Here is a 13,939-nt window from a genome sequence, read left to right as displayed (position 1 = left end):
CCTGGACAGCGTGATACAGTACATCTACAGAATGTTGAAGATGTCCAGGTCCAGCATAGCCAATGTCAACACCCCTCAAACCTTAAAACATCACAGTGATGCCAGCTATATGACTACAACTATGGGCACACCACTCAGTAAGGCCACTAACAAGTTTCAGGGGCAGCTTGCTGTACTCAACAACCAGCTGTGGACAGGAGAGTGGGGGTCATGGTGAGGGAGAAAAAGAATCAGGAGAGGAGCAGGAAGACCCTCACATGCCTCCAGACCCAAGTACCCAAAACTGACAAAGGGCTGAGAACAGACACAAATTGGCACAGAGGTCTTCCAGGTAGTGCAGCCTACCCTGGGGCTGGGGGAAGATGGGAGAAGGCAAAGGTAGGGTAATTAAGCAGGCATGTGGAAGGCAGTCACATGGGGCTGTCATAAGGGACAGTTGCTAGGGTTTAAAGGTTGGGCTGAGCATCAGGACAGTTGTGAAAACTGTCACAGGGAGTTTCTAGGGTTTAAATATTCATTCACTCATTCATTCATTTATTCATTTGGTAACTAATATCTGTTCAGCACCTACCATGTTCCAGGCCCTGTCCCTAATGCTGGGGACAATACATACAACAAACAAAATCTTCCTCTCCTCATGGAGCTTATAATAACGAAGTACACAGGAGATGTTCAAATACGTGGTGAGGAGGGGGGAGAGAGGTGGTGTCCCAGGGACCTTTACTTGAAGTGGTGAAAGCTGAAGAGAGAAACTGCATGGTAACCCAGGAACATATGATATCCTAGTTGCAGTGGATCAGCACTAGGTGTGGAGGGAGGTGGGCAGGGGACTGAATGAATGTGACCCAAGGCCCACCCAGCTGGACCCCATCTGCCATGGAGGAAGTAAACCAGAGGAATCAGCCACAGTCTGTGGGTCAAGAGGAGCAGAGAGCTCACTGACACCTCCCCCGCCCCCACTTCTGGACAGCTCTGGACAGGGTAGCTGGGGGCCTGGCATGGAGGGCTCAGGGCCCTGGGTCAGATTCTGCCTGGGCTGGGGTAAAGAGAGAAAGCAGGCTGGCCCATGAGGCTCCTTAGTTGTGCCATCCTTACTCGGAGAACCTTCCTGGAGGGGTCCCTTACTCGCCTGAAGACTTTCAGCAGTGTCCATTGGCTGCCCATGCTACCGGCTCCCCTCGGCAACAGGAGCTCAGAGCGGGGCTGAGAGTGAAGTGGAGCATATCCACCTGGGCCCAGCTGACTCATGGAATGAGACTGATGTTGTCTCCACGGAGAGCAGGCGGTACGGCCTGAGGGCACTGAAGGCCAGGGAGAGGAGGATGGACAGGTCCTGGGGACTGGGGTGGGTGTGGATGAGGGGAGAGGGAGTTAGGCCCCGCCCCTCCCCACCAGGAAGCTTCGGCGTTAGTCCAAGGTACTCCTAGGCTGGCTTGAGGCTATGGAACACGCGCCGGCAGAGCGCCCAGAAGCTGGCACAAGACAAAGACAGGAGGCTGAACCACGGGAGGGGGTGCCATAGGGACCAGCAGGGGCACTCATTGCTCTGTAGCCAAGTCCACGCCCCAGGTACCTCCTCTGTCCGACTGTCCGACTGCCCAGATCCTACAGCCATCGGGGTGGATGCATCATCTCTAATGCTGCCATGCTCATTGGCAAAGGAATTGCCCGGGCATCATGGGCCTGCAGCATAGAAGGGAAAGGTACAAATCCAGTGACCCATACACTGGATCTCTCACACACTTGGGAGTACTTCCGCCTTTACTAGGTCATTCCCACCTGGATTAACGCTCCCCCAAATCCAGCCTCCTAGGCCGAGAAAGAGCCAGTCACTACTTTTCCGTCCATACCCATTCCCCAGGTCAGATTAGCGGTTTGCCTTATTAGGGGCGGGGCTGGCTCGTTTTGAGGCCGTGCCAATGTCGTTCCCCCTTCCTATTGGTGCTCCTCCCTTGTGGGCGGGGCCTCTTTAAACCTGAGTTCTCGAATTGCTGTCTCCCTCGCGGCCCGTGACCCGGAAGCTCTCCGGACAACATGGCGGCGCCCAGTGGCCAGAGGCAGCCGGCTCAGAGTCTGTGGCCGCCGGTGTTCGTAGGTAGGTTGCGTTTGAGGAGGCGAGCGCCAACTTCAGGGCTGCCGAGCGGCCCGTCCTGTGCCGGCAGCGCGGGAGGGCGGCCCCAGAGGGACTCGGCTGCTGGGCCAGGGCACCATGACCTTTGGGGTGCGGAGCGGGGTCGTGCCTGGGAAGGCCGCCCTCTGTATACCTACCTTCTCACGTCTTAAATCTCCCATTTTGCAGATGAGACAGCTGAGGCTCAGAGAGGTTAAGGCTCTCTCCGCGGTCACGCCGCAGGTGGGCAGCTAGGCTGGAATTCGAACCCGCGTCTGCCTGTCTCTCTCAACGATCTCAGAATCCTGGCAGCCAGCCTCAGAGCTGCTGTAGGTACACACCACCACGTGGTTCAGGTTTATAGATTATAGACATTTTGTAGAAACGGCTCTTTCCATTCCGGTGATACTTGTTAGGCAACTACTGTATACTGGGGGTTGTCCAGGGTGCTGGAGACACAGCAGTAAGGAAGACAGACAAAAATCCTCCATCTTCTGTGAGGGAGCCAGACATTGAACAAATCAGAAATAAAAATGGGTGATTTCAGATGGTAGTAGTTGCTACAGATGCATTCATCAGGGTGATGGGGGCTTCAGCTAGGGAGTGGGGCTGCTGTCAGGGAAGGCCTTTCATTTAAATATAGGCCTGAATGACCAGGGACAGCTGTGGACTGATCTGGGGGAAGAAATTTCCAAAAAGAAGGAAAAGCAAGTACAAAGGCTCTGAGACTAGAATAAATTTACCTTGTTTAAGAAACAAGTATAGTTGGAGTTATAAGAGTTGAGTTTGGAAGGGTAGACCCTTCTGATTTTATCCTTTTTTTTTTCTTAAATATATTTTTATTGATATCAAAGAGAGGAAGGGAAAGGGAAAGAGAGATAAAAATATTAATGGTGAGAGAAAATCATTGATCGGCTGCCTCCTGCAGGACCCCCTGCTGGGGACTGAGCCTGCAATCCAGGCATGTGTCCTGACCTGGAATCGAACTGAGATCTCGTGGATAATTGGTCGATGCTCAACCACTGAGCCAAGCCCACAGGGCTGATTTTATCTTAAGTGATCTGCCATTAACAATTTTAGGCAGAGAACACTGAATTTAGTTCACACTTTAAAAAGCTCCCTCTGGTTAAGGTGGGGAGAACTGACTGGAGGAAAGTAAAGAAAGAAGTGGGAGGCTGGGAAAGAGGTCATTGGGGTGCTGGCCTGCAGATGGAGAGAAATGAATGCACTTGGGATGGATTTGGACGTAGTCACCAGGACTACTTGATGGATTAAATGGGGGAGTGAGGGACACAGTGGACTCAGCAGTGACTCCTAGGTTTTAGGCCTGAATGACTAGGAATGGTGGTGTCATTGGCTAGGATTGGGAGGAACAAGTTTAAGCAGGGATGTTAGTTTGGAGCAAGTTAAGTTTGAGACAGCTGGGTATATGCCAACGTGTCAGTTAGGTATGAAGGCTGGAGCTCAGGGCTGGTGATAAACATTTGGATCCATGAGCACATAGATCATCATTTCTCAGACTTTAACACACATAGAACCTGGACTTTGGTTAAAATGCAGATTCTGATTCAGTAGGTCCGGGTTAGGGCTAAGATTTTGCATTTCTAATAAGCTCCCAGTTGATGATTCCAATGCAGCTGATCCCTGGAACACACTTTGAGTGACAAAGGTTTTAATTAGAGTCTTAATCTTAGCTGTACGTGAGAGTCATTGGAGCGTGCTAAAATGCTGATACCTGGGCTCTGCCTCTAGGTATTCTGATTTACTATATCTGAGGTATGGCCTGGGCATGCGGATTTTTAAAACTTCCCTAGATGACTCTACTGTGAAAAAAGTTTGAGAACCATTAGAGCTGCCTACAGGAATACAAAGAAGAGAGGAACAAATTGAATGACCTCAGGGTAGTAGACATTACAAATCCAGAATGTGGGATTCTACAACCTTATTACTCAAAGTGTGGTCTCCAGACCAGCAGCATCAGCATCACTCAAAAGCTTGTTAGATAAGCAGTAGTCTGGCCCCACCCCAGAGCTGCTGAATCAGAATCGGCCTTTTAACAAGATCCTAGGTGATTTTCTGCACATTTAAGTTTCCAAACATTGTAGACTTTAGAAAAGGAAATGGATCTTGCTGATTAAGTGAGAAACTGGACTGGGTGCTAGGAAGGAAATCAGGAGTGTCAAGTAGGTGGGAGGAAGACTTCACCAGTGCCACATGCTTCTGAGAAATCAAGCAAAATGAGGTCTGAGAAGTAATCACTGGCTTTGGTAAGTATAGAACACACAAGGGTGGTGTTAGTGGAGTGGTTGGGGTAGCAGCCAGTTGGAGTAAGTGGAGCATAGTCTGTAGACACCTCTCAGGAAAAGCTTTTCTGTAAAGGGATCAGAGATGTGAAGCAGAGGCTGGAGGGAGACTTCAGGTCAAAATGGGAGATGCTAGAGAAAGTTTAAATAATGCTAAGAATGATCCAAACACTTCCCAGTTAATTTTATGAGGCCAGCATTACTCTGATACCAAACCAAACACTAAAACTACAGACCAGTATTTCTTATGAATATGGACACACAAATCCTCAACAAAATACTAGCAAACCAAATTTTAGTAATATATAAAAAGGGTTATATGTCATGATCAAGTGGAATTTATCCCAGAAATGTAAGCTTAATTTAAAAATCTGAAAGTTGGTTAATGTAATACATTGTAATAATAGAAGAAAGGACAAAAGTCACATGATTATTTCAATAGATGCAATTGGATTTTTGACAAAACCCAATACCCTTTCTGATAATAACACTCAGTGTTTCCTCATCTTGGTAAAGGACATCTATGAAAACCCCACAGCCCACACTGATGAAAGGCTGGATGCTTTCCCCCTAAGATTAAGAGCAGCACGAGGAAGTGGCTCTTGCCACTTCTGTTCAGCATTGTACAGAAGGCTCCAGCAAGGGCAAAAAGAAGTAAAAGACATTCAGATTAGAAGGAAAGAAGTAAATCTACCTCTATTTGCAGATGACATGATCTTGTATACAGAAAATCCTAAGGAATCCAATAAAAAGCTATTAGAGCTAATAAATGAGTTGTACAAAGTTGCAGTATTCAAGATCAGCATGTAAAAATAAATTGTATTTCTATATACTAGCAATGAACAGTACAGAAATGAAATTAAGAAAATACTCCCATATATAATAGCTTTATAAAGAATGAAATACAGCCCTGGTGTGCCTCATTTGGTTGGGCGTCATCCAGGGCACCAAAAGGTTTGATCTCCAGTCAGGGCACTGCCCTGGTTGTGGGCTCAATCCCTGGTAGGGAGTGTGTGGGGGCAGTGGATCGATGTTTCACTCACATCAATGTTTCTCTCACTCTTTCTCTAAAAATCAATAAGAAATCTTTTTAAAAAATGAATTAGCCCAAGCTTGTTTGGTTCAGTGGTTAGAGTGTTGGCCCGTGTACTGAAGGGTCCCAGGTTCGATTCCAGCCAAGGGCACCTATGGCTGGTTGCAAGCTCAATCCCTTGCCCTCGTCAGGAAGCATGTGGGAGGCAACCAATTGATGTGTCTCTCTCACATCGATGTTTCTCTCTCTCTCACTCTGAAAAGCAATGGAAAAAATATCCTTAGATGAGGATTTAAAGAAAATGAATGAAATACAAATAAATTTAACAAAAGAAATAAAAGACTGAAAACTATAAAACGTTAAGAAATTAAAGCTCTAAATAAATGGAGGCATAGCTCATGTTCGTGGATCAGAGGACAATATTATTATTATTATTACTTTTTAAACATATCTTTATTGATTTCAGAGAGAGGAAAGGAGGGGGAGAGAGAGAGAGATAGAAACGTCAGTGATGAGAGAGTCATTGATCGGCTGCCTAGTCCGCAACCTGGGCATGTGCCTGACCGGGAATTGAACCCCGATCACCTGGATCCTAGGTTGATGCTCAACCGCTGAGCCACGCCCAGCTCGGCCATTATTATTATTAATATATCAATAGTCCCCAAATCGATCTACAGAGTCAACACAATACCTATCAGAATCTCTGTTTTTTTGCAGAAATTGGTTCTAAAATCTATATATAATTGCAAAGGACCAGGAATAGCCAAAACAATCTTATACAAGAAGGGCAAAATTGGACTTACAGTTCCTAATTTTAAAACTTATAAAACTACAATAACCAAAACTGTGGTACTGGCATAGGTTCAACATATAGATCAATGGAATAGAATTGAGAGCTCAGAAATAAACCCTTACATTTATGGTCAATTGATTTTCACCAAGAGTGCTAAGACAGTAAAATGAATTAAAAACAGTCTCTTCAACAAACAGTACTAGGACAACTGGATATCCACATGAAGTGAACCCCTTTGTCACACAATATACAAAAATTCAAAGTGGATTATAGACCCAAATGTAAGAGCTAAAAGTCTTAGGAAAAAAACAGAGAAGTAAATCCTTCCTTTTTAAAAAAAAATAGGTCTTTATTGATTTCAGAGAGAGGAAGGGAGAGGGAGAGAAAGACATAGAAACATCAATGATGAGAGTCATTGATTGGCTGCCTCCTGCACGCTCCCTGCTGGGGATCGAGCCTGCAACCAGGGCATGTGCCCTGACTGGGAATCAAATGGTGATCTCCTGGATCATAGGTTGATGCTGAACTGCTGAGCCATGCCGACCAGGCAAGAGAAGTAAATCTTCATGACCTTGGGCTCAGCAATGGTTTTTCAGATACAACATCAAAAGCAGAGCTATAAAAGAAAAACATTAATGGGACTTGATCAGAATTTAAAACTTGTGCTACAATGATAACAAGGAAGTGCCAAGACAACCCAAAGAATGGGAGAAATTATTTTTAAATCGTAAGATTCCAGTATCCAGAACATATAAAGAACTCTTACAACTCCATAATAAAAAGAGAAATAACCCAATTTTCATAAATGAACAAAGGATTTAACTAGACATTCCTCCACCAAAGATAAACAATGGTCAATAAGCACATGATAAGATGCTTAACATCATTAACCATTAAGGAAATGCAAATTCAAACCTCAAGGATATAGCACTTCACATTCAATAGGATGTTTGTAGTCAAAAAGACAGACAATAAGTATTGGCAAGGACGTGGAAAAATTGGAACCCTTATACATTGCTGGTGGGAATGTAAAATGGTGGAGCTACTTTGGAAAACAGTTTCAGGGGCTCTGCAAAATGTTAAACAGTTATATATCCCAGCAATATGACTTCTAAGTATATACCCAAGAGAAGTGTAAACACATGTTCACACAAAAACTTTTACATGAGTGTTCGTAGCAGCATTAGTCATTATAGTAAAAAAGTAGGAACAACCCAAATGTCCCATCAGTTGATGGATAAATAAAACATCTATACAATGGAAGCTTTTTCGCAATTAAAAGGAATGAAGTCAGATACATGTTACAACATGGATAAACCTTGAACGCTTGCTAAATGAGAGGTGCTAGCCACAAAAGAACATATGATTCCATTTATAAGAAATACTCAGAGTAGGCAAATTTATAGAGATGGTAGATTACTGGTTGTCTAGGGTTAAGGATGAGGGGAAATCAGAGTGATGGTTAATGGGTTTAGGTTTTCTTTTCAGGGTAACAAAAATGTTCTAAAATTATATTACAGTGATGGTTGCCCAATTCTGAGAGTACTAAAAAAAAATTGAACTTTATACTTTAAAAGGGTGGACTGTGTGGTATGTGACAAACTTTAAAAATTACCTGGTAGGGCCCTGGCCGGGTGACTCAGTTGGTTGGAGTGTTGTCCTATACACCGAAGGTTGCAGGTTTGATCCCCAGTCGGGGCTTGTATGGCAGGCAACCCATCGATGTTTCTTTGTCTCTTTCCCTTTCTCTCTTCTCCTTCCTCTCTCTAAAACCAATAAAAACAGTCCTCAGGTGAGGATTTTAAAAAAGAAAGATCTGGTAGGGAGGGGGACCATTGCAGCAAATTCCTCTGTATAGTGAAGTAAGGACCCTTGACTATAAGTCATTTAAACTCCATCTTGCCAATGAGAAAACCAGTGGGGCTGGTGAATTAGCTGTGCAGTCTGGAATGTGGCCTGTGCCCAAGAGGGAGGGTCTCATCTCCATTAGCGGGTGGGGTGCCAGGCTGATGCTGTCTCTTCTGTCTTCTCCAGGTGGTTGTCCAATAAGTGGAGGCATGAGCTGGGCCCACGCCATCCTGTTAGCTCGGGGCCTCTCTCGGGGCTGGAGAGGCATCTGTGGCGCTGCCCTCACAGGAGCCCCCTTCCCTCAGGTAACTACCAGCCATGCAATCATCAGGTTGGAGGGAGGGAGGCAGGCATGCCTGGGATTTGCTCCCAAGCCCTTTAGAATCCACCCCATGAAGCCAGCTCTGGGGGGTCTGGGCTGGCTTGTCCGCTGTGAGAGCCAATTGAATGTTTCTTATTTATTTTTTATATGTTTTTATTGATTTCAGAGGGAGGAAGGGAGAGAGAGATAGAAACATCAGTGATGAGAATCACTGATTGGCTGCTTCCTGCATGCCTCCTACTGGGGATTGAGCCTACAACCCAAGATGTGCCCTGACCGGGAATCGAACCGCCCACGATCTCCTGGTTCATGGGTCAAAGCTCAATCACTGATCCACACTGGCTAGGCTGCACTTTCTTTTAAAAGGAATAGCTTATTGACTTTTAGAGAGAGGGAGGGAGGAGAGAGAGAAACATTGATGTGAGAGTACAACATCAATCTGCTGCCTCCTGCACACTCCCTACTGGGGATCAAGCCTGCAACCCAGGCATGTGCCCTTGACCGGGAATCGAACCCCAGTCGCCTGGATCCTAGGTCGATGCTCAACCGCTGAGCCACGCCCGGCCGGGCCTATGGGAACCTATTCTACACACTCTTTCACACCCTTCTTTTTTAAAATTTAATGATATACCTTGAAGATCACCCCAGGTAACACAAGACCTCCTCAGTGTATCTTAGAAAAGCAGGTGCTCCTTGTCCAAGTTCATAGCCATTTGCTTTATCATTTCCTTGCTGATGCACATTGGGGGTCATTTCCACTGACACATCAGATGCAGAGAAGTCATTTGGTGCAGGTGTGTTTAAAGCTGTCAGATTTAAATATCAGATGCAGGATTGCTCCAACAGAGGGTGTGTGTTTGTCCTCGTGAGTACTGTCGAATTGCCTTTGTGCAGGTTTTACCATTGTGTTCTCACAGTCTGTAATGGTGCCTGATCTTGGGTTTGTAACCACAGCATAACTCCTGAGAGGCCCTTAGGGATGCCCACTGGCACCTTTCCCAGGAAGAGCAAGCCTGAAAGTCCCCAAGCGGCACTGGGAGGTACCAGATTCCAGCAGTGGTTCTCTGTCCCCAGGTACCCTGCCAGGCCCCTCGAGGCCTACACTGCAGTGCAGCCACCCACAGCTCTGACTCATCTCTGGTCCCGAGCCCACCTGAGCCCCCACGGGGGCCCGCCAAGGCCCTGTCACCTCATGAAGAGCTGTTTAGGCAGGCACCAGATTGTGTCCGGGACAAGGCCAGCTTTGTGCGAGCCGTGCAGAACTTCGGGCAGCACAGTGTGCACAAGCGGGGCCACGTTGACTTCATCTACCTAGCCCTGCGCAAGATGCGGGAGTACGGCGTTGAAAAGGACCTGGCTGTCTATAACCTGCTGCTTGACGTCTTCCCCAAGGAGGTCTTCCGGCCTCGTAGCGTCTTCCAGAAAATCTTCATCCACTACCCACGGCAGCAGGAGTGTGGGATTGCTATCCTGGAGCAGATGGAGAACCATGGTGAGGCCAGCAGGCTCAGGGTGGAGGAGTGGCTGCCTCCCACTGCTGGGTCTGGGCCCCTCCATTGCTCTAGGGCTCTGATGTGTGTCCTCTCTCTTTGGCCTGCTCCCCCTCCCCCTCTCTTTCAATCTCTCTGTCTGGCTCTTGTCTTTCCTCTCTCCCTCTGGCTTTTCCTTTAAATTCTATCGGATTCTGTCCTTTCTCTCTGGCATCAATTCCCTGACTTCTACTCTTCCTGTCTCTGGCTCTTTCCATCTGGTCCTTGCCATAATTTCCTCTTGGTCCTGGCCCCTCCACTGGTCTCTGTCTTCCATGTCTCCCCTCTCTGCTCCCTTCCTGAGTTTCTGCTGCCATCCACCTGGCACAGGGGTGATGCCCAACAAGGAGACAGAGTTCCTGCTGGTTCAGATATTTGGGCGCAAAAGCTACCCTATGCTCAAGTTCGTGCGCATGAAGCTGTGGTTCTCCCGCTTCAAGAACATCAACCCCTTCCCCGTACCCCAAGACCTGCCCCAGGACCCCGTGGACCTGGCCAAGTTGGGCCTGCGGCACATAGAACCTGACCTCAGCGCCAGGGTCACCGTCTACCAGGTATTCATCCCTGTCCATACCCTTAGTTGCCACCCTGGGCTGGGTCACCCCCTTTAATCAGCCTAGTAGACCATGATTCCAAGCTGAGCCCTCTGCTGGATTCCTGTAGCCCTCACTCCTTACTGCAGCTTGATCTCTGACATCTGCTCCTCCCCTCCTCCCCACATGCACTATAACCCAGGCATCTGCCTTTCTGTTCCATGAGCAATCTGTGCCAGTTCCCTCCTTGGATCTTTACACTTTACACTTACTGCTCCCTCCGTCAGGAACACTGTTCCCTGGGAACTTCGTTCTTCCAGTCTCAGCTCCACTATCCCTTCCTCAGGGTCTCCTTCCTGACCACCACTTCCCTGTACTGAGTTTGGTTGCTTAATCACTGATTCAGTTCCCCGTGTCCCAAGGCCCAGCACAGGGTCTGTCACAGAGCTCAGCAGTTGTTTGTTGAATGACTGAAATATTCCATACCTCTACCCATGTCCTGAGGGCCCCACTCATGCTATGCCACACAGGGGATCCAAAGAGAGCCCCTCACAGCATTTGTCTGGTCATGGAGGCCAACCCTGGATAACAGTTTCCCTCAGAACCACTGGTTCTAAGACAGAGAAGCCCTGGGGTCCATGGTAGCCCAGAAGGGGCAGGGAACCAGGAAGACTTCTTGAAGGTGGTGAAGGTGAGCTGGGCTTATTTACTGATTTGAGAGAGCAAAAAGGAGGGAGGGAAGGAGAGAGAAAGAAACATCAATTTGTTCCACATATTTATGCATTCATTGGTGGTTTTTTGTATATGCTCTGACAATGCTCTAACCAACCGAACTACCCGGCTAGGCATGGTGTTAAATTTGAAATGGAAAATCAGTATAAATATATTGTCCAGTAAAAGGGCCCAAGAGCAAAACATTTACTTTTTCCACCTCCAGAAGTATACTTTTAAAAGTGTTCCTCCTAAAGGAGGTCAAATATATGGTAAAAAAAGATTTGACTTTGGGTGATAAACAGATGATGTATCATAGAACTGTACACTTGAAAACAGTATAATTTTATCAACCAATGTCACCCCAAGAAATATAATTTTAAAAAAAGAAAGTGTTTCTCCAGTGGCAGAGTATCACACACCTTCTGCATCTTGCCTTTTGCTGATTTCACTTAATAATATGGTTGGCGGTCCAGTCTATGTGCCCATAGACCCACCTGAATTTTTTTTTTTTTTTTAAATATATTTATTGACTTCAGAGGGAGGAAGAGAGAGTGAGAAAGAGCTGAAACATCGGTGATGAGAATTATTGATCAGCTGCCTTCTGCATGCCCCTGATAGGAATCAAACCGCGATCTCCTGGATCCTAGGTCCATGCTCAACCACTGAGCCACACCCACGCCTGGCTGGGCGGCCCACCTGAATTTTTAACCTGAATGGATGGACAATGTGTGTGCCAACAGTTGTCCACTCTCAGATATTTCAGTCAAAGTGTATGCGTACTTTTTAAAAAATTAAGTTTCACTTAGTTTTTTGAATCACATTTAGTGAGTATGAAATTAAGAAAATACAAAAGGGTATTCCTTCCTTCCCTGTCCTCCAGAGGCAAACACTGACTTATTTCTTATGTCTCCTTCCTGGAATATTCTGTGTGAAGTTTTTTCTAAGTTTCATAAGCATTGAGTACTTACTATGTGCCAAGCACTGCTCTTGGCATTTTAGAACCATCTCAAGTGAGTGTGGTTATTACCCCCATTTGAATCAGAGAAACTGAGGCATAGGTACAGCAACTTGGCTGTGGCCACATAGCCTATGGCAGAGCCCAGATTTTAACACAGGTAGGTGGGCTCCAGGGTTCCCACTGTGTGAGCATCTTAAATGTTAGTAGCAGCCATTATTCTGACTTGGATAGAACTGAGGACGGGTGGGCTTGAGTGACATTAAGAGGCCCAGTAGACAAGCCCAAAATTTACTGGAATCCCTCCTTCCCCATTTATCCCCAGCTCCTCTGTAGGGTCTGGAGGCCACAAGCTTCCACTCCTACTCTTTCTTTGCAGATGCCTTTCTCCAAAGACTTCACAGGTACAGATCCCACAGAGCAGCATATCGTAGGTAAGTCCCTGTGATTAGGGCAGCTGGGTTATCACCGGGCCTGCTGAGTGGATTTCCTGGGCCTTTGGACAAAGCCACACAGCCAGGGCCCCTTGGGCATGCGTGTCGCCACACCAGGTATCCAGACTCCCGATCAACAGGCTGCCCTGGCCCGTCACAACCCAGCCCGGCCTATCTTCGTCGAGGGCCCCTTCTCCCTGTGGCTCCGTGACAAATGTGTCTACTACCACATCCTCAGAGCAGACTTGGTGCCCCCTGAGGAGAGGGTAAGGGCCAAAATCATGAGTGGGGAGTGGGCTGGCACTGCCCTGAGGTCTGGTGAGGGCTCACAGATTGGGGTGGGGGTGACAGTTCCTGGTGATGGTAGGGGGGAGGCTGCAAGATCCTGGGCTCTGACCCTGCCTGTATCCCCCCTTCCCGGGGTAGGAAGTGGAAGAGATTCCAGAGGAATGGAACCTCTACTACCCGATGCAGCTGGACTTGGACTATGGGAGAAGCGGCTGGGATGACTACGAGTTTGACATCAATGAAGGTAAAAACTGGGATGAGCAGGACTCCAGACACAGCATTGGATGAGGTATGGCATGTGGGGTTGAGGGATGGGGCCCAGGACAAGACCCAGACCAGTTACTAAACACAGACCCAGCAGGTGCCCAAGTACACACATACACCTGAGGGGCACCAGGCCTGTCATTTCTCTGTCATGGAGCACCTCTGTGCTGGCTACTGAGTGTGACCAGAACAGGGCCAGTGGGGGAACAGGCAAGTTATATTCTTGGGGTCTCAGGAGGAGCATAACACCCAGCCTCATGTGGGGAGTGGGAGGACTTTACCATGGAGTCTTGAAGAACCAGGAAGCATCACACAGGAGAAGCATGGAATGCGTAGTTTAAGCAGAGTGCATATCCTGTGCAAAGACTTGGATACACAAGGAAACCGAAAGGGAGCTTAAAGCCCCTGCTCTTGACCTGGAAGGGGTGTGGGCATGCCACTGCACAAACTCCAAGGGCCTTTCTCTCCCAACAGTGGAGGAAGGCCCTGTCTTCGCCATGTGTATGGCGGGTGCCCATGATCAGGCCACACTGGCCAAGTGGATCCAGGGCCTGCAGGAGACCAACCCAGCCCTGGCCCAGATCCCCGTGGTCTTCCGCCTCGCAGCGTCCACCGGGGAGCTCCTGGTGTCGTCCTCAGGACAGGAGGAACCGTCCCCGCCACCACGGGAAGTGCAGGAAGAAGAGGAAAATAATCCGCAGCGACAGCAGCAGCAGGGCCAGAGCTGAGGCCTGAGCAGGCACAGGGGCACAGGCTTGGACTGGTGTGGAAGCAGGAGATGACCTTTGTACAGCAAATAAAAGTTTTCCGGTT

At 47.7% G+C, this 13,939-nt stretch overlaps 1 protein-coding gene across 1 annotated transcript; it reads left to right on the top strand.

Annotated features, from left to right (window-relative positions):
- Positions 1-2,283: 2,283 nt before the first annotated feature.
- ECSIT (ECSIT signaling integrator) lies at positions 2,284-13,896 on the top strand. The gene is made up of 8 exons (XM_016207874.2): positions 2,284-2,439; positions 8,274-8,392; positions 9,484-9,901; positions 10,269-10,492; positions 12,520-12,574; positions 12,692-12,840; positions 13,001-13,106; positions 13,601-13,896. Exons 2-8 carry the CDS (start codon positions 8,297-8,299, stop codon positions 13,852-13,854), a joined length of 1,302 nt encoding a protein of 433 aa, XP_016063360.2. The 5' UTR covers positions 2,284-2,439; positions 8,274-8,296; the 3' UTR covers positions 13,855-13,896.
- The last annotated feature ends 43 nt before the right edge of the window (positions 13,897-13,939 follow it).

The sequence above is a fragment of the Miniopterus natalensis genome, chromosome 4 (genome assembly GCF_054644295.1).
Source record: "Miniopterus natalensis isolate mMinNat1 chromosome 4, mMinNat1.hap1, whole genome shotgun sequence".
Classification (NCBI taxonomy): domain Eukaryota; kingdom Metazoa; phylum Chordata; class Mammalia; order Chiroptera; family Miniopteridae; genus Miniopterus; species Miniopterus natalensis.
This window is presented reverse-complemented; position numbering and strand designations above follow the sequence as displayed.